The sequence below is a fragment of the Acomys russatus genome, chromosome 20 (assembly GCF_903995435.1).
Source record: "Acomys russatus chromosome 20, mAcoRus1.1, whole genome shotgun sequence".
NCBI lineage: Eukaryota > Metazoa > Chordata > Mammalia > Rodentia > Muridae > Acomys > Acomys russatus.
Genome location: NC_067156.1, coordinates 59,829,811 through 59,847,436, shown reverse-complemented (window position 1 = coordinate 59,847,436; position 17,626 = coordinate 59,829,811). Strand labels below are relative to the sequence as shown.

Below are 17,626 nucleotides of genomic sequence, written 5' to 3'. Positions count from 1 at the left end.
AAAACCTTTGATTGACACATTGTTTTCACTAATTCCTTACTTATATCCATGGCTGTGTAAGGTGAGTGAAACATCTGTGGCAGTGTTGGAAGTCTTTAGCTTTGCGTTCTATCTGTTACACTGTAGACAGGATTGTTAGTGGGACTCCAAGCCTTACCCAAATCCCATGGAAACAGTGTATCCCACCTTCCTTCTGATTTCTGGTAGATGGCAGAAAACAGTCTCAGCAGTTACTTGCAAAGTGCAGCATTTCAGTGTGAGTGACTAAGTGTTCTACAGTACTTTGAAAACTAACCTTGTTTACATTTGCTAATCTCTAGATTGAAATAGTTGTAGAAAATAATTCAGAAATGCTGCTAACTTCTAGGTCCATAGGGTGTGTGTCCAAGTAAAACACAGAAAGGAGATTTCTTTTATATAATTTATTTTTATTTTATGTGCTTTGGTATTTTGCCTGCATGCATGTCTGTGTGAGGGTGTCAGATCTTACAGTTACACATAGTTGTTAGCTGCCATCTGGTCGCTGGGAATTGAGTACTGGTCCTCTGGAAGAACATTCAGTGCTCTTAACCACTGAGCCATCTCTCCAGCCCACAGGTGGGAGATTTTTCCATCCTTCAGATGACAGGGTTTTTGTAGCCTCTGCAATTATGGGACAACAGCATTATTTTAGGTAAAGATCCAGTGGGTAAAGATTTCAGGCTTTCTGAGCCACGTGTCTTCTTTGTATTTTATTTCTACGTTGTGTATGTTTTTGCAACCCTATAAAATGTGAAAACCATTCTTAGGTCAAGGACCCCATACAAACAGGCCAGACATAGCCTGTTGCATTTAGAAAAGCGCTCCCATCTTTGATTGCCTAACTAAATACCATAAAACAGTATTGCTTTGCCCATAAAACACTATAGTCTTGAGACACTTTGAAGCTAGTGTCTTGTTTAATTGTAACATTTAAAGTGTGGTGCACATTTTTCTTCCCTAGAGAATTCCCACTGTTTCAGGATCATCTGTGGGAAGCAGGAGGGGAAACTAAAACCTGGGAGGAACCTAGAAGGCAACACTGTCATTACAGCTTCTGTGAAAGCTGGAACCAAGAGTTTATTTAAACGCCATATTTGGTGATTGCCCCTTAAGAATTGTTTTTAGTCGTTAAGCTTTCTGTTTTATTGCTTAGTCCAGCAGTCTTTTGGCTTTGAACTCCTACTTAGCAGAGGTTCCTCCCATTTAGTAGAAAGCTTGAAAAGAGAAGTAGAGAAGACAAAAGACTTTCCATAATATCAGCAGATAGACAGCCAGGCATGACCCATTTCAGTCTTCCTTAAGGTCTTATAATAAATCCGATGGTTATTTTGGCATTAGCTGGCACAATGGACACTTCTGTATAGGTTTCTTTTTTACATAATTTCAGAAGATATATTTTATAATGTATCATGCCCCTTCCCCTGCCACTTTGTAACATGCATTCAAAGTGGAATGTGTTGCCTGTGGTTACTGTACATTTGCTTTTTTCAATGCTGTAATCAAAACCTGACCCTCCTCCCAACCACCCCCAAAATAACTTATAAAGAGAAGGGTTTATCTTGTGTGAAGCCATCGTGGCAGGGAAAACATGGCCAAATCCATGGTTGCAGGAAGAGCTTGTGGCTAGGACCAAGGAGCAGAGGAAGATGAAGGTTGATTTCATCTTTTTCCCCTTTTCATTCAGTCCAGGATCCCAGCCCATGCCATGGTGTCACCCATATTCAGGGTAGGCTTTCCCACTAAACTTATACGGAAGAAATGGGCTCACAGACACCTAAGTCCAGTCAAATTGACAGTGAAGTGTAGCTCAGTTACAAAGGTCAGGAAATGTAAAGGTCTGCCATCAGCAGTGCATCTCCTTGCTTGCCAGCTGTCTCAGTGATGTCTTAAAAAAACAAAAACCAACTTTTTATTTATTCTTTTTGGTTTCACACCATGTATCCTCATGTCCTCATCCCTTTGTACCTGCCCCCTCAGTCATTGAAACCTCCCTCCCCACCCCACCCCCAAAAAAGAAAATAAAACTAAAAATAGAAAAAAAAAATAAACCAAAAATCTCTTTGTGGAAGCTGCAGTGTGTCCCACACTGGTCTGGTTTGAGGCCTCGGGCTTCTGCTACACCATCAATACTGGAGCCTCACAGGGACTCCTCTAGGATATCCTGTTGTTGCCCAGTGTCATGGAGATCCTGCAGCTTTGGATCTGCAGGACTACCCCCATCATGCACTTCAACAGTTCATGGATGGGGTAGATGTTGGAGTGGGCCAACTCAAAGCTCTGGATCTGGACCTGGGTAGAAGCTGAGCTGATCAGCCTGCCAGCTCTCACACACCCACACCACCAGGAAGAGCTCACCCAATGCTTGCTGCAGCTGGCAAGGGGCGGGGCCAGCTCTCAATGGCCTTGGATCAGCTCACCAGCAACACCCATGCCACCAGGGCCAGCTGTGTTGTACTGCCCAGGTGAGGTGGAGGGCCTGCTCTACCAAGTGCTGTAGCCAGTAAGAGGAGCGAGGCCAGCTCACTCTGCCTTTGGAAACCAACATGGTCCTAGGCAGCAGGGACGTCCACATGGTCTTTGATTGTAATTTGGGCCGTGGACATCAACATAGATCCAGACATGGCCCCCAGTGGCAACATAGGCTGGGACTTCACCATGGCCTCAGGTGGCAGGGCAGGCTACTCACGTCAGAATGTTCCTCTCCACTCTTGAGTCTCCAGTTCCACCTTTCTTCATAGAGCTCAAACCGTTCTTCTCTCTCCCATCTCTCTGCCACATACTCGCACATTGTAGTGGCTCCCGCTGCAGGCAGGCCACTCGGCTGGTGGGCCTCTCCCAGTGATGCCTTTAAACCAAATAAGGCATTTTTCAGTATGCAGTGAGCATCCGCATTCGCTTTTGAAAATGGGTAGGGTGCTGCGTGTTTCTTTTCTTTTTTGGTGTTTCAAGACAGGGTTTCTCTGTGTAGCCTTGGCTGCCCTGGACTCACTTTGTAGACCAGGCTGGCCTTGAACTCACAGAGATCCGCCTGCCTCTGCCTCTGCCTCCCTGAGTGCTGGGATACAGGCGTGCGCCACGGTGCCCAGCTGCTGTGTGTTTTTCTTACTAGCACTTTGTTTTCCAGGTGAGAGAAAAGATGCTTTCCCGGTTAAGAGCCACTGTCACTCCTTGTGCTTTGACATGCCGTCGTTTGCACTTGAAGGAGAAAGGCAAGCCACTCATGTTGAATCCAAGAACAAACAAGGTCAGTAGCATTGGCGCCAACATAATTTATCTTCCTGGTAGAGGTGTGCTTTTAGACTGACAAGCCTGAAGATTTTGTATCTGTAGCTCTACAGCTAAGGCATTTGGCAGAGGGTTGCTTTTTCTACACCGTATCCCTTCATTCAGCTGTTCATGCCTTCTAAGTTTTACTCTTCACAATTTTTACTACCAGAAAAGGCTTGACTGCTTCCTAGTGCTAGGCAAATGCAGTAAAACAGTAACGGCATCGGCACACCTCAGAATGCCGCGACTTTTGGCATGAGGGGACAGGTAAGCTTACCTAGCTTACAGCAGGGGCTCAGCCTGGGACAGTTAGGCCTTTGCATGGCTGGGTAAAGCTGTGACTGAGAACCTTTGTTGAACCTCCGGCTTCTACCCATCTTTTTGGACACAAATTATTATATATGTTTTTGGCCATTACTCCAGCAAATCCTACGAAGGTGAAAACCCCATTGTCTTTTATATTATCACTGGTAGGGCAGAGGTCAGGGCAATACGAGGTCCTGCCAGGCATGCCTTCACCTTTTTTTTTTAAAGCTGGGCTCAATAGGCAAATCCTGCTTTGTAGTTAGTGGTCATATTAAATACTAAACAGGATCCATAGGGGTAGACTTTGGGTTTTGACTCCAGTTCTGAGCTTTATTTACTGTGTGACACTGGCACCTGAATAAGGTCTCTTGGTAGCTCACCTCATGTCATCTGGAGGAAAATAATGGCACAACTGTAGCTCCAGCTTGTTGAGGTTTTGTATGGTGGGAGTAGAGCAGGGATTTTGGCATGCTTTGCATAGTGGCTGGGGAGTGCTTCAGTGGCAGAGTGCGTGCTCACCGTGTTCTCAGGACTCAGCACCACAGAAAGGGGCGTTAAGAGCATGTAACTCTGGGTAAATGCGCACATAAAATATTTTAAAATGTAATTCTGAAGACATTTCTTAGGGAAAGCTTGTGGGAGGATAGTTTGGCACATCATGTGATGTACTCCTTTTGGGCAATGGTGCCTTGAGATTAAAGGTGTGATCTATTTTTAAAGACTTGCCCTAAAAAAAATTGCCAATCCGATTTTTATAAGAGAAAAAAATATGAGCTGTTTAGTATAACGTGTTTACAGGAGTCTCAGGCCCGCAAGGAGCGTGAGGTGCTGAGCGCTGCTCTTATTAGCATGCTTAATAACGACCAGAGAGTCATGCAAGCTGTGCCCCTACCCCTTCTTGGTTTTCCTCTGCCTCCAAATCATACTTGCTCTTTAACCTGTAACTCGTTCCTAATGCAGGACCAGAGGCCTAGTGTAAAGAAAGAGTACCAGCCTAGCATGCCTGGAGACTGGATCCATCCCCTAAAACACTACAAAGCCTAACTAAGCCGAACACCAGTGACCTTTTCACACCACCACAGATGGGGTAGTTGCTCCTTCTCCAAAACCCTGCAGCAGCTTGTGACCCTGTTCCTGTGGCATCACCAGCTTCTGCGCTGTTCTGCTGTTTTTCCTATCTTAAGATAGGAGGTTTTCCTTTACAGTCCCTGTTTCTTTGGGGCAGCACTGTTCGTCTACTTTGTATCTTTTTTAATGTTTTACATTAGCCATTTTGTAAATAGATTAGATTTACTTATTTGTTTTACTCTGTGTGTGCCTGTGTCTGTGTGTTTGTATCCATCTGTCAGTGTGTCTGTGCAGAGGCAGAGGTGTATAAAAATCCTCTGGTGCTGTTACAAGTGGTTGTGAGCCCCTTGATGGAGGAGCTGGGAATTGAGTTTGAGTTCCATTGAGAGCAGCAAGTCCTCTGACCTGCAGAGCCATCTCTCCAGAGCACCATGCCTGGCTTCTTAGAATGATAGATGTCTGTTTGTCTCTCGTTTCTTTCTTTCTTTCTCTTCTCCAGTTCCAGCACTGAGTATGAATCAAACTCCGGGCCTTGCACTTGCTAGGCAAGCCCCTATCCCTGAGCTGTGTCTCAATTGTACTTTATAGTAACATTGAATGGTGTTTTTTGTTATATGTAGCTAATGAAGCCAATGATTAGACAAAGACTACAATGTCTGGAGCTAGTACCGTTTAGTTTCCTGGGCTTGCTAAGGGCTGTGTTGTATGGTGTAGGAACACCTGCGTCACTCCTGCTCCTGCTCACATAGCCTGCAGGGTTGCTTCCTGTAAACGTTCCAGGAAGAGCTTCCTTGCTTTTTCAAGTCTTTCCTGTTGAATTTCCCCAAATACCTCATAGCTTTTCAGTGCCTCACTCCTATGGACATATTATTCCCAAAGCTTTTTCCTATACAGGTTTTCACTTATGTAGGCATATTTTTTTTTAATCTTATTTTATTGGGTTCTTATACCTCTCACCCTTCCAACCCCCCTTATTCCACCCTAACCTCTTCCGACCCCCCCATAACACCAGGTAGGAGAGAAGGAAGGTTGGAGGGGAAGGGGCGCAGACCTCCATTGGCTACTTTCTGCTGACTAGGGACTTAGAGAGAGCTCCTTGAGGCAAGTCCAGTTTTTGTTGTCAGAATAGCACCAACTTCTTCTTTTGGTAGCTTTTCTTGTGACCGCTTGACAAACCGCAGCAGCAGCAGCAGCAGCCAGGAGCCACCACCACCATCGTTGTCGTCCTCTGCTGCTGCTCCCCCTCCTCTTCCCCACTGCCTCCCCCACCACCCTGCTTCCTCCTCCTCTTCCCCACCGCCTCCCCCACCACCCTGCTTCCTCCTCCTCTTCCCCACCGCCTCCCCCACCACCCTGCTTCCTCCTCCTCGTCCCCACCGCCTCCCCCACCACCCTGCTTCCTCCTCCTCTTCCCCACCGCCTCCCCCACCACCCTGCTTCCTCCTCCTCTTCCCCACCGCCTCCCCCACCACCCTGCTTCCTCCTCCTCTTCCCCACCGCCTCCCACACCACCCTGCTTCCTCCTCCTCTTCCCCACCGCCTCCCACACCACCCTGCTTCCTCCTCCTCTTCCCCACCGCCTCCCACACCACCCTGCTTCCTCCTCCTCTTCCCCACCACCTCCCCCACCACCCTGCTTCCTCCTCCTCTTCCCCACCGCCTCCCCCACCACCCTGCTTCCTCCTCCTCTTCCCCACTGCCTCCCCCACCACCCTGCTTCCTCCTCCTCTTCCCCACCACCTCCCCCACCACCCTGCTTCCTCCTCCTCTTCCCCACCGCCTCCCCCACCACCCTGCTCTCTCCCGGGCTCTGGCATTTATCCCCTCTCAAAAGTTCCCAGAATTCCAGACATCATCTATTCTCAGCTGGCAAAATCGCACCCCTGCTAGTGCACAAGACAAATCCCCAGCCACGAGGCAGCCTCTTATCCCACACCTGGGATTAAAACAAAAAACATAACATAACTGGGTTCTTAGAGAAACCAGTACCCTCACCACACAGCTAGCCTGTTATTTACTGTCAGGGTTATACAGTGCTTCAAGCAGTGCCTGACACTTCAGTTCAGTGGCTATTCCTAGTTAATTGATTCCTGATTGTTTTTATTTTCTAGAGCTTAAAAAAAAAAAAAATTGATTTTGATTTTGATCATTTGGCCAGTGGTCTTACCCCTTTTACAGAGGAAAGAATGTTCAGAAATCCATACCCAAGCATTTTTTGCTTAGTTCATTTTAATATAATTTATCCCACAGCTAAAAACTGGAAATTTAGTATATTCTGATATAGACTTAATTTTTACCTGTATTTTGTTGCTTTCATTTATGGGTTACATGAATCTGTATAGTATGAAGTTTTAGGTAATGGGTTAACAGTGTGCTTTGATTGGCAGCTCTGTGGTGTACAGTATAGACATACCACAGGTTCCTTACTGCATAGATGATGAACTTTTAGTTTGTAATAGCCAAGAAATCTAGCAGCATGTTAGACCCCGTCACTGACATACACATATACATATGCTGTATTCCCTAGGTATTTGGGTATTTCTTTGGAATGGCTATATGCAGGCCATATTTCTTTTCTTTTCTAAAGATTTATTTATTATATATATAGCGTTCTGCTTGCATGTACACCTACCTACACACTGGAAGAGGGCATCAGATCTCATTATAGATGGTTTTGAGCCACCATGTGGTTGCTGGGAATTGAACTCAGGACCTCTGGAAGAGCAGACAGTGCTCTTAACTGCTTAGCCATCTCTCCAGCCCCAGGCCATATTTCTTAATTAGAGAATATGTGCATTAAGGTATTTAAGTGTAGCTGAGCATGGTGGCTCATGCCTTTAATCTAGGGAGGCAGAGGCAGGAAGATCTCTTAAGGTCAAGGCCTGCCTGGTCTATGAAGCAAGTTCCAGGCCTACACAGAAGCTCTGTATCAAATAAACAAAACAAGCAGAAAGGACATTTGGGTATGCTTTTGGCTGCTTTCCAGAAGCATCCATTAAATTAGTTATACTCCCCTCTGAGAGGTCACTCTTTCCATATGCTCACCAGTGTGTGATGTCATCAATCTTAAAACATTCTGAGAATCCTGGGATAGGTATTTTACTTTTTATAATTTTCCACTTGAATTATATTTAAAGGACAGTGCTGTTGCTGCTGTAGTTAGTACTAATTTTTATTATTTATTTCTGTTTTTAGGGGATGGCGTTTACGTTACAAGAACGACAAATGCTTGGTCTTCAAGGACTTTTACCTCCTAAAATAGAGACACAAGATATTCAAGCCTTACGATTCCATAGAAACTTGAAAAAAATGACTAGCCCTTTGGAAAAGTAAGAGTTGATTGGATGGCAGTCTTTTATTAGAATCACAATGTGATTATTTATGGCAGGAGAGTTGTTCACTCTGACAATGACGTTTGTTCTTTTATCAGTTTACTCCTCCTGCAATGATTGTGTCTTCTTTATTTTAGGGTGTACTTACCACTGATCACCGTTTTAGAACTTGGTGGGACTGAGTTCTGTGCCAGTAGTAATCACTTGCATTCACGTTCCACGTGCGATTAGAACATTGGAAACATGGGGCATCATCTGATCTGCTCACATTTTATCCCACAGCTTTCACTGGTCTCCTACTCTGTGTGTGACCTTCTGCTGATAGCTTTAGAAGTGTGAGAATCCAAGCCGGGCGGTGGTGGCGCACGCCTTTAATCCCAGCACTCGGGAGGCAGAGGCAGGTGGATCGCTGTGAGTTCGAAGCCAGCCTGGTCTACAAAGGGAGTCTAGGACAGCCAAGGCTACACAGAGAAACCCTGTCTTGAAAAACCAAAAAAAAGTGTGAGAATCCAGGGATAAATGGCTACGTCTGGAGAGGGCTTTCTGCTGGTAGACCCTGTAGATTCTTTTTTGTTGTTGTTTTGGTTTTGTTTTGTTTTTTGAGACAGGGTTTCTCTGTGTAGCCCTGGCTGTCCTGGACTCAGTTTGTAGACCAGGCTGGCCTCAAACTCACAGTTATCCGCCTGCCTCTGCCTCCCGAGTGCTGGGATTAAAGGCGTGCGCCACCAAGCCCAGCAATACTGTAGATTCTTGAGGTTGCATGGGACATCAAATAGTGAGGGAACTGTCTTTTAGAAATAGGTTCCATCTGCCGATAACTAGCCTGCTCCCTTAATAGCCCAGGAACTAACCCAGTAGCAGATAGCACTGCCCTCTCGGCGTTCAGCAGCAGATAGCTAAGCTGTGACTGTAACTGTGCTCGCTGTGTACTGCAGTGTGTGCTGTGGCAGAAAAATTGTGCACGTGGAGTCTGTTCTGAAAGCATGAGAGGCATGTAGCCTGACTTGGGAAATCAGATGAAAGTTCCTGAAGGAAGTGATACCTGGGCTGAAATGTATAAAGTGTGTTGTAGTTAACAAACATCAGAATGAGAAAGGGCAGGTAGAGGGGGCAGGCTGAATTCGGGACTGACTATTGGAGTAAAAGTGAACATCGCAGGCCTATGAGTGTAGTGCCATTGATGTGACCGGGTAGAAGGAGAGTTGCACTGAGAAGTGAGTGCGTGAGGAGAAAGTGTAATCTACTCTGAAGAAGTTTAAGTAAGAGACAGGAGAAAGACATTGAGCCGTAAAAGAAAGTGGAACCATTAAAAAGCCTGGTTTAAATAGTCTCACCAGAAGAAAAGTTGCGCGTTCATAGTTGCATAGAACAGACTCAGTCGAAACTGCTGCAGCAAGGTTCCAGAAGACGGCAAAGGGTCACGTGCAGAGGTGGAAACACTGCGATAATCCCGAGCGGAGATCACACAGATACCGTTAAGCTAGGTATGCTAGTGATTGCTCTGACTCATACCCGCTGACTGGGCTTTCTTTGTGAAATCAATATGAATGTTCCAGCTAGAATACAGAAGGGCTGAGGTCAGACAGGGAAAGCTCAGTCAGTTAGGAGGAGACACTGAGCCCTGAAGTGGAGGCCCTTAACGTTAGATAGGGTAAAAAGAGCAACTCTGATGTGGTCCATAATGCTTGCCTCTTAAGTGTTACTGCACTTGAGGATCTGAGGCAGAAGGAGCAGAGTTGTAAGTTCAAGGTAAGCCTGGCCACACAGTCAGACCCAGCCTGAACAAAGCAGGCGTGAGCGCAGGCCCTGAGGGCCCTGTGGGGCGCTCCATTGTAGTGATGTCTTTCTCTAGTGCTGTTCTTTTCTACAGAAGAGGAGAACTGTGGCGTGGTTTGGGTGTTGGGGCATTGTCGAAAGATTCTCACTGTAAAGTGAAATCAGCCTGTTTGTCTGGAGTTGAGTGTCTGATTGGGAGCAAAGCCACCCTCGCACGCCATGGTAGGGTTGTGCAGTGGTAGAGGTGTGTGCAGGCTTAACTTTGCAAATGGTGAGAGATTGCTCAGAGTGAGAGAACGGACCCTGAGGTACACAGTGGAGGATGAGTTGTACCCTGGGGGACCTGGTAAAATGGAAGAGATGGATGTGCTGAGCAAAGTAGAGATTTTACAGCATTGGGAAGTAAGGCATGGACCAGCTAGCTGAATACTGGTGGGTAAACAGGTAGGACTGTGGCCAGTGTGGAATTCAAGGCATATGTCAGCCCTAGGTCTTAAGAGCTTGAGGCAAGAAGCAGAAGAGTGACTAAAGCAGAGGGAAGGTGAGATGGCAGCCTAAGGAAGCTAGGAAGTGCCCAGCTTGCCGCCCACATGCCTGGTGGGTCATCTGTCTCTTTTCTTTAACCTTCTTGTAGTCTCTTTCAGAAAGCTGTCTTTTCCATTTTGTAGCCTGATTGCTTTTGGTTATTTCCGTATAGTGAGGAGAAGTCTTCTTTAATTCCTACCTATTTATGTCATTTTTGTCCCCAGTAGCAATATGGAAACTATAGTTCATTTGCATAAGTGATTTATTTGCATATTCACCAAATAAAATAGAGAAATAGAGAGGTCTCAGCCTAAGATGGAGGTGTGCTCTAATCAGCCATTTGCAAACTGAAAATATTATAAGGGGAATGTGTGTTTAGTACACCCAGCCTACCAAATAATAGCTCAACAGCACAATGCATTTTAGAGCGAATTTCTAGCCTTGATTGCATGGCTTCCTGGAAGCTGTGGCTCCCTATAGCTCCCAGCATAAGAAAGAATATTTGCATATAACCTACACTTATATCTACCCTTTTATAGATAATCACTTCTTATGATGGGTCAGTTTAGGATTTAAAAAGAACAGTGGAGCCAGGTGTCGTGGTGCATGCCTTTAATCCCAGCACTCAGGAGGCAGAGGCAGGCAGATTGATGTGAGTTCAAGGCCAACCTGGTCTTCAAAGTGAGTCCAGGACAGCCAAGACTGCACAGATGAACCCTGTCTCAAAAAACCAAAAAACAAAACAAAACAAAAAGAACAGTGGAAAAGCAATGTGAAGTTGAATACAGAAGAAATAATAGGGTATTGTGGGAGCAGTATCACAAGAAAGTGGGGGGTACACAGGAATGGCCTCTGAACTACGTTAGGAGACATGAGTAAGAGACTGTCCCGAGGCCATCGGATGCCTCAGGTCCTAGGTAAGAGTTAAGTAAGCATTTGAGGAGATGACATCAGTAAAGAGGAATGAGGGAATGAGGCTAGAAAATACACAGAAGTTTGTTAACAGTTTGGGAGTTTGAACCTTATTTTATTGGCATTTAGATCCATTGAAGGACAATTAGAAGTGATTACGGATAATGTGTTGTAAAAGGATGGGTTGGAGCAAGGAAGGAAAACTATAAAGACTAGTTAGTGGGTTAGACTGGATGTGGGGAGAAGAGATAGACATGTGGAAGGATGGATATTTGTAGATGCTCACTTAGGCCTGGATGATCTTCTAGATTGTGGTAGAGAAAGGCGGAAGAAGGAATGAAGAACGGCCTCCAGTTGCTTTCTGCTGTTGTTTTGCCTCATGTACTAATAATGCTTAACACACAACTGGATTTTAAACTCTAGTGTGGGACTTGGGACTGGAGCTCGTGGATGCATACCACTTCCTCTGGCTTCCTCATTTACCTGCCGGCCTTCTGTCGACCCCTTAGCATTTCCAGGCCTTGCTCAGAGGGCTAGCTGTTGTTTCTCCTGTTAGCTTCTGCCATATAATACATCTGTGGCTTGCTGGTTTTTAGTTCTGAGTGTTACAGAATTTATAATGCAGAGTTTTAATGTGGTGTGTGTGTGAGGAATTATAATATGTGTATAATATATATTTTATATTAAATATATTATGCATATATAATGTATATATACATATACATGTTTATATATTGGAAGGGCTCAGTTTTAGACATTTAGGTTAACTTCCAAAGGTCAGTATTTCAGTGTGATGCAAACTAACTTAGTCATTATTTGTTATGCTTATTTTCAGGTACATCTATATAATGGGTATACAAGAAAGAAATGAGAAACTGTTTTATAGAATACTACAAGATGATATTGAAAGTCTGATGCCAATTGTGTATACACCAACAGTTGGGCTTGCCTGCTCTCAATATGGACACATCTTTAGGAGACCTAAGTAAGACTTGTTTTTAACTACAAATATATGATTGATTATTGTGTAAGAAAAAAGTCATTCTGTAACATCTAATTTATTTCTGTGTGTTACAGTCTTATCCAGCCAGGCTTCTCGCCTCACAGAAGTCTAGTTTGTATTAAAAGAAGATAGTAATAAAACCACGTGCATATTGTTTGTTTTTGTAGAAACAGTTAACTAGCTTCTAGTACTCATTGCCACCATTAGAGGACTTGTGTCGTAGCTGTGCTTTTCTCCTCCCCCAGACAGTAATTACTAGTGAGCCTTTTGGTAGTTTGCCAGGTTGGGTTTGGCTTCTCATCTATCAGCTTTAATTTCTGATGCTTCCTCTCCTCCCTTTTAAAGGGAAAATTAGCTTTCATGGTTTTTATTTGCAGACTGTTCTAACTCTATCAAACATGTTAGTAGGAAGAGTTCCTCCATGGGCCAGTGCCTCAAGTCCTGAATGAGCACATGACTGGCTGTCAACTAAGGGTGACTGAACCTGTTGAAACCCACTGAGGGGAAATTGATGGGCTGGATCTGTCTAAGACTATATTTATTTACATTTTTCTGCCCCTTCTAATCTGCCGTTTACTAAATCCATGTTTTTTCCCAAGGAAGCTCGTGTATTGATATCAGTGTGGGCATTCAGACAGCGGTGAGCGCAGCTCCCAGCCTTACATCTAGTCTGAAGGCTCCTCTCAATTTCAGAGTGCATAAGAAGCACCTGTTGAGTTATTTAAAAGGCTGAACCCTGCCAACTTTCTCTCTCCCCGGGAGCTTCTGATGAGGAGGGAAATGTAGCAGCCTGAGTTAGCGAGCTCCCTCTGTGCTCATGTGGCAGATACTCCCTGGCAGACACTGTTTCACCTCACCTGTGTGGTGCTGTTACCAAAGATTCTGAACCATCACTAGGAGGTAGCCCAGCCTGTGTGTGTGGCGTCTTATTAGAGAGTGTTTCTCAACGCAGGTTAAAGGAGTAATGGAACTGGAAAGCACGCTGCCCAGACCTCACCCCAGGGTGTCTGGTTCAGTTAGTCTAAGTGTGGAGCCAGGGATAGTTGATAAAGCTCGTGCCCTGACTCCTGCATACACCCCACAGATGATGACTGACAGGAGCTGTGACAACATGGGGCAGGGCTTTTGGATCATATCGTTAGTACATTGTATCCTACGTAGGAGTTTTTTACTTCATTTTCAACTTAGATGGTTAGAACATGTAATAGGGTCACATTTTCTTTGGGAAAAATGATCACATCAGTTATATTTTTTGTTATGGCTTTTATGTAAGCAACATAATTACCATTCAAAAGAATTAAAATGTTTGGAAATAATCAGTTCTTGGAAATTAAACCATATCTTGATGTTTTATTAAAATATCTTAACTATCCCAATTATGGACAAAAGCATAGGGGGAAAAAACCTAAAAAACTGTCATGAAATGCAAAGGTGTTTTTGTTCTGTTGCAGGGGATTGTTTATTTCAATCTCAGACAGAGGTCATGTTAGATCAATTGTGGATAACTGGCCAGAAAATCATGTTAAGGTACTAAGAGCACACCCTCCTTTCACAATTTCTTCTTTTTCCTTGTAAGTTAACGCTAAGTTGCCAAGAACAAGCCTCCGTTGTTGCTCTCACTTATTACACTATGTACGTGCAAATGTCTGCTTTGTGTCTAAGGAGATGCTGATGATACCTTTCTGAGGTGGATCACTGGACAGTGCTTGGCTCTGAGAATGACTTTGACACTAGTGTACAAGGCGAGCTCAGTCACAGCCCCTCCAGTTTTAGTTTCTCGGTAGAGAAAACCAGATGGTCCACTTGGTGTGGTGGGGCAACCCTGATATCCCTATAATCCACACGATGCCTTGGAAGGTAAAGGCAGGAGGGTCAGAAGCTTGGGTGTGAGGCACTCCTGGGACACATGAGACCCTATCTCAAAAAGGAAAGGAGGTGGCATAGGAACTTTGGTTCTGGAGGTAGTTATGCGCTCTCTCTCTCTCTCTCTCTCTCTCTCTGTCTCTCTCTCTGTGTGTGTGTGTGTGTGTGTGTGTGTGTCTTCTGTCTCTGTCTTTTTCCCCCCTCTGATTTTCTTTTTCTTTTGTTTGTCTAAGGTAGATTTAGATCCTTGGCAAATAGTATATACATCAATAGAGTAATAGAGTTTTAAATGTAACAAATACAAGGCATGGTCAGTGAAGAAAATGGAATAAGCTACGTAAACGTCTTTGGGTAGCTTTGTGCTGGTCACTGCAGGGATCTCACTGTCTTTAATATGAGTGTTGTCTTCACCACAGTGAACACTGATGAGTCCTGAGTTCAGCCAGGCAGCAAGTGGAAGGATCCTTCTTGACAGGGAATCTAGGGCAGCTTGACCTAAACGTGACACTGCCTCCTCCTCCCCACCTTTCCAAAACCATTAGTGCAGATAGTTTAGGAAAGATTTGGTAAAGTAACTAGATTTATAGTATCGTCTTACAGACTTATGTGTAGGTACATGTATTTTATAATCGAGTTGGTTCTTCTCCTCTGCTGTTGCTATGGTTTTCCTGATTGATGCAGGTTGCTAGAGCGTGACATTTATCTCTAGACGTTTTACTGTGGTAACCTGGGGCTTCAAGGCACTTCTCCCATGCTTCATTTGTGGACAGAATACTTAAGTTGGTCCTCCTGTGCCCTCATTCTGTTTCCAAACCAAAGTCAGGTGGAAAACATGTCTAGTGAATTCTCTTTTAATACCTCATAATCGGCAGAAGTCCTAGTTTACGTACACTCCTTGGGGTTATACTGGGAATTAGACAAATGGCTCTGCTTCTGGAAGTGAGAATAGAAATATAGCCAAAGAATTCATCTTTTTTAAAAGTGTACCCCGCTAGTGCCCCACTTTTGGCAGCTTTTAATTTGTGTTTAATTTTGTTTTGTTTATAATGAAGGCTGTTGTGGTGACCGATGGAGAGAGAATTCTGGGTCTTGGAGATCTGGGTGTCTATGGAATGGGGATTCCAGTGGGAAAGCTTTGTTTGTACACAGCATGCGCAGGGATACAGCCCGAGAAATGCCTGCCTGTGTGCATCGACGTGGGAACTGATAATAAAGTGAGTAGCGCCCTGTCCCCCTTTGCCCATCCTCCCCAGTTTCTTCTTAAACAAACAAACAAACAAACACCTATGGCCGTCTTTGAAGATGATTTATGAAGGGGGACAATCTTGTAATTTTAGATGTTAATATTTTTCTTTAAACTTGGCTTTTAATGTTTATATAAATAACTGAATTAAATCTATTATGTTTCGTAAAGGTTTTGTCTTACATGTTTAATGTAAATTAATAGTGCAACAAAAGAGTTTAATTTTGCGCTCATTTTTTTATATAGGCACTATTAAAAGATCCTTTTTATATGGGCTTGTATCAGAAGCGAGATCGTTCCCAACTTTACGACGATCTGATTGACGAGTTTATGAAGGCGATCACTGACAGGTACCCTATGAACCTGATGGAGAGGAAGGAGCCTCTTCTTTGGGATGGGGGCAGTATTCTGCTGTTTTCTCTTATATCCCAGGAGCTTGTATGGGAAGGGTTAAATTGTGGAAACTTTTTCATGCCCAGTGACATGTTTTGGCATCCGCCTGGCATCACCTGACAGCAGGAAGGAAGTCTGCATTCAGCTCTCCTAAATGCTCACTTCACAGTGCGTTCCTCCCTCGGGCCTTCCGCGGCCACGCTCACTCCCACCTTGCCACCAGAGCTCTCCTGCGGCTTTGACATCTTACTCGGACCTGTTTTCTTTTATCTGCCTGCTTGCTTACTTACTTATTTACCACTGGAGGTGTGTGCCTGTGTGTTACGGTGTGCATAGGGAGGTCAGAGGACACCTTTGTGGTGCCTGTTCTCCCCATCTGCCTTGAGGTGGGTTGAACATGGGTTGCCAGGCTTGCTTGGCAAGCACTTTACTGGACCATGGTGAATGGGTCCTCTATTTGTGCATGTATTTGTGGATTGCTGCCTGGGAATAGAGTCCAGGGCCTCACACAAGCTAGACAAGCTCGACTCTCAGTTTTTGCATGTATAGTAAATAGTGGCCTTCATACCTGTAACTCAGAAAGCCACCTGTGTGGCCCACACTTCCAGCGGCTAGGGGCTCCTACCTTGAGAAAGTCTGTCACTGCATCCTGTTCCTGTCACAGATGGAGTTCTTTCCAAACAGCCTGCCTTCCATATCCCTAACTGCTAACAATGGCGGTAACGTTCACCCTATTGCTGGACCTTGAATCTTGGTGCTATTTGTGACTTTCCTTGACTAGCCAGCTGTGTCAGCAGAGTGTCCTCAGAACCAGCTGGTACTATGTTCGCAGGCCTCTCCCCTGAGTTCCTCTAAAGCCTTCTCGATCTGCGTCTAATACTAGGATTAATCATATAAATATGTGTTGCCTTACTTTTTTTTTTTTTTTGGCCTGAAATTTCTCAATGGTTTTCTAAAATCCAAATTCTTCATCTTTATGGTCTAGCTGTGGTCGGTGTGTGTGTGTGTATGTGTGTGTGTACATGTGTACATGTTTGTACATGCATGTGCATTTGTGTTTATGAATGCTGGTGCATGTACCCTGGCAAGCGTGTAGAGGTCAATCAGAAGATAACCTTCTACCTTGTAACAAGGTCTCTTTGTTGTTTCTTCTACGACATACTCTTATATGGCATATACTTTTTAAGCTGCTGCCTGACTCACAAGCTTCCAGAGACTCTCCTGCCTGTGCGTTCTCTCTCTTTGTAAGAGCACTGGCCTACATGTGCTCACATTGAATCCAGCTTCCATGAGGAGCTGAGCCCACTGAGCCATCTTCCAAATTCTGGCTCAGCTTTTAACATTCCAGGCACGCAGAGATACTCGAAAATGAATTTTCTATGCGAGACCAAGATGATGACAGATTCAGGGCTAAGCTGCTCATCTCCCCACACACTGTCCTCTTTCCCTTCTTTCTTCACTTTCTTTCCCTGGACAAGACAGCATCTTCTTAGTTACCCCGACCTCCTTGAGGGTAGACTGGCTCCCTCACTTTCCAGTTTGTTTGTCCTGGTATCCCTGTCACCGTAGAGTCTGAGGTGCTGCTCTTTCTCATCGCCTTGTACTAGGGCATGCGGGCACTGGCAGGTCATCTCTGCTAGCAGGAGGCTTCTGTGAATCTTCCCTCCTCCACGGCCTTCAGGGTTCAACGTGAGAACTCCCTTGGCCCCTACGTGACTGAGCCACATTCTCCTTGTCCTTTCCTGTGACCATGAAAAGTACCTGTGTACCCTGGCTGTTGAGAATTCGGGGTTGCCAGAATATACCTTGTTTGATTCCCCTCTTTGCTTCTTGCTATTTATTTCCCAGATGAAGACCCGGTGCCGCTTCCTTCCAGGTCTTTTCTGGTTTTCCTTTTCCTGGTTTGATTGTTTGAGT

At 44.8% G+C, this 17,626-nt stretch overlaps 1 protein-coding gene across 1 annotated transcript in view; it reads left to right on the top strand.

Annotated features, from left to right (window-relative positions):
- The window catches only part of Me2 (malic enzyme 2), a 44,712-nt gene that overhangs the window by 6,465 nt on the left and 20,621 nt on the right, over positions 1-17,626 (top strand). The window contains exons 2-7 of the mRNA XM_051163636.1: positions 3,146-3,265; positions 7,858-7,991; positions 12,043-12,192; positions 13,662-13,737; positions 15,126-15,287; positions 15,563-15,666. Of these exons, the coding sequence (XP_051019593.1) occupies positions 3,158-3,265; positions 7,858-7,991; positions 12,043-12,192; positions 13,662-13,737; positions 15,126-15,287; positions 15,563-15,666 (734 nt within the window). The 5' untranslated portion in view covers positions 3,146-3,157. The remainder of the gene's footprint in view (positions 1-3,145; positions 3,266-7,857; positions 7,992-12,042; positions 12,193-13,661; positions 13,738-15,125; positions 15,288-15,562; positions 15,667-17,626) is intronic.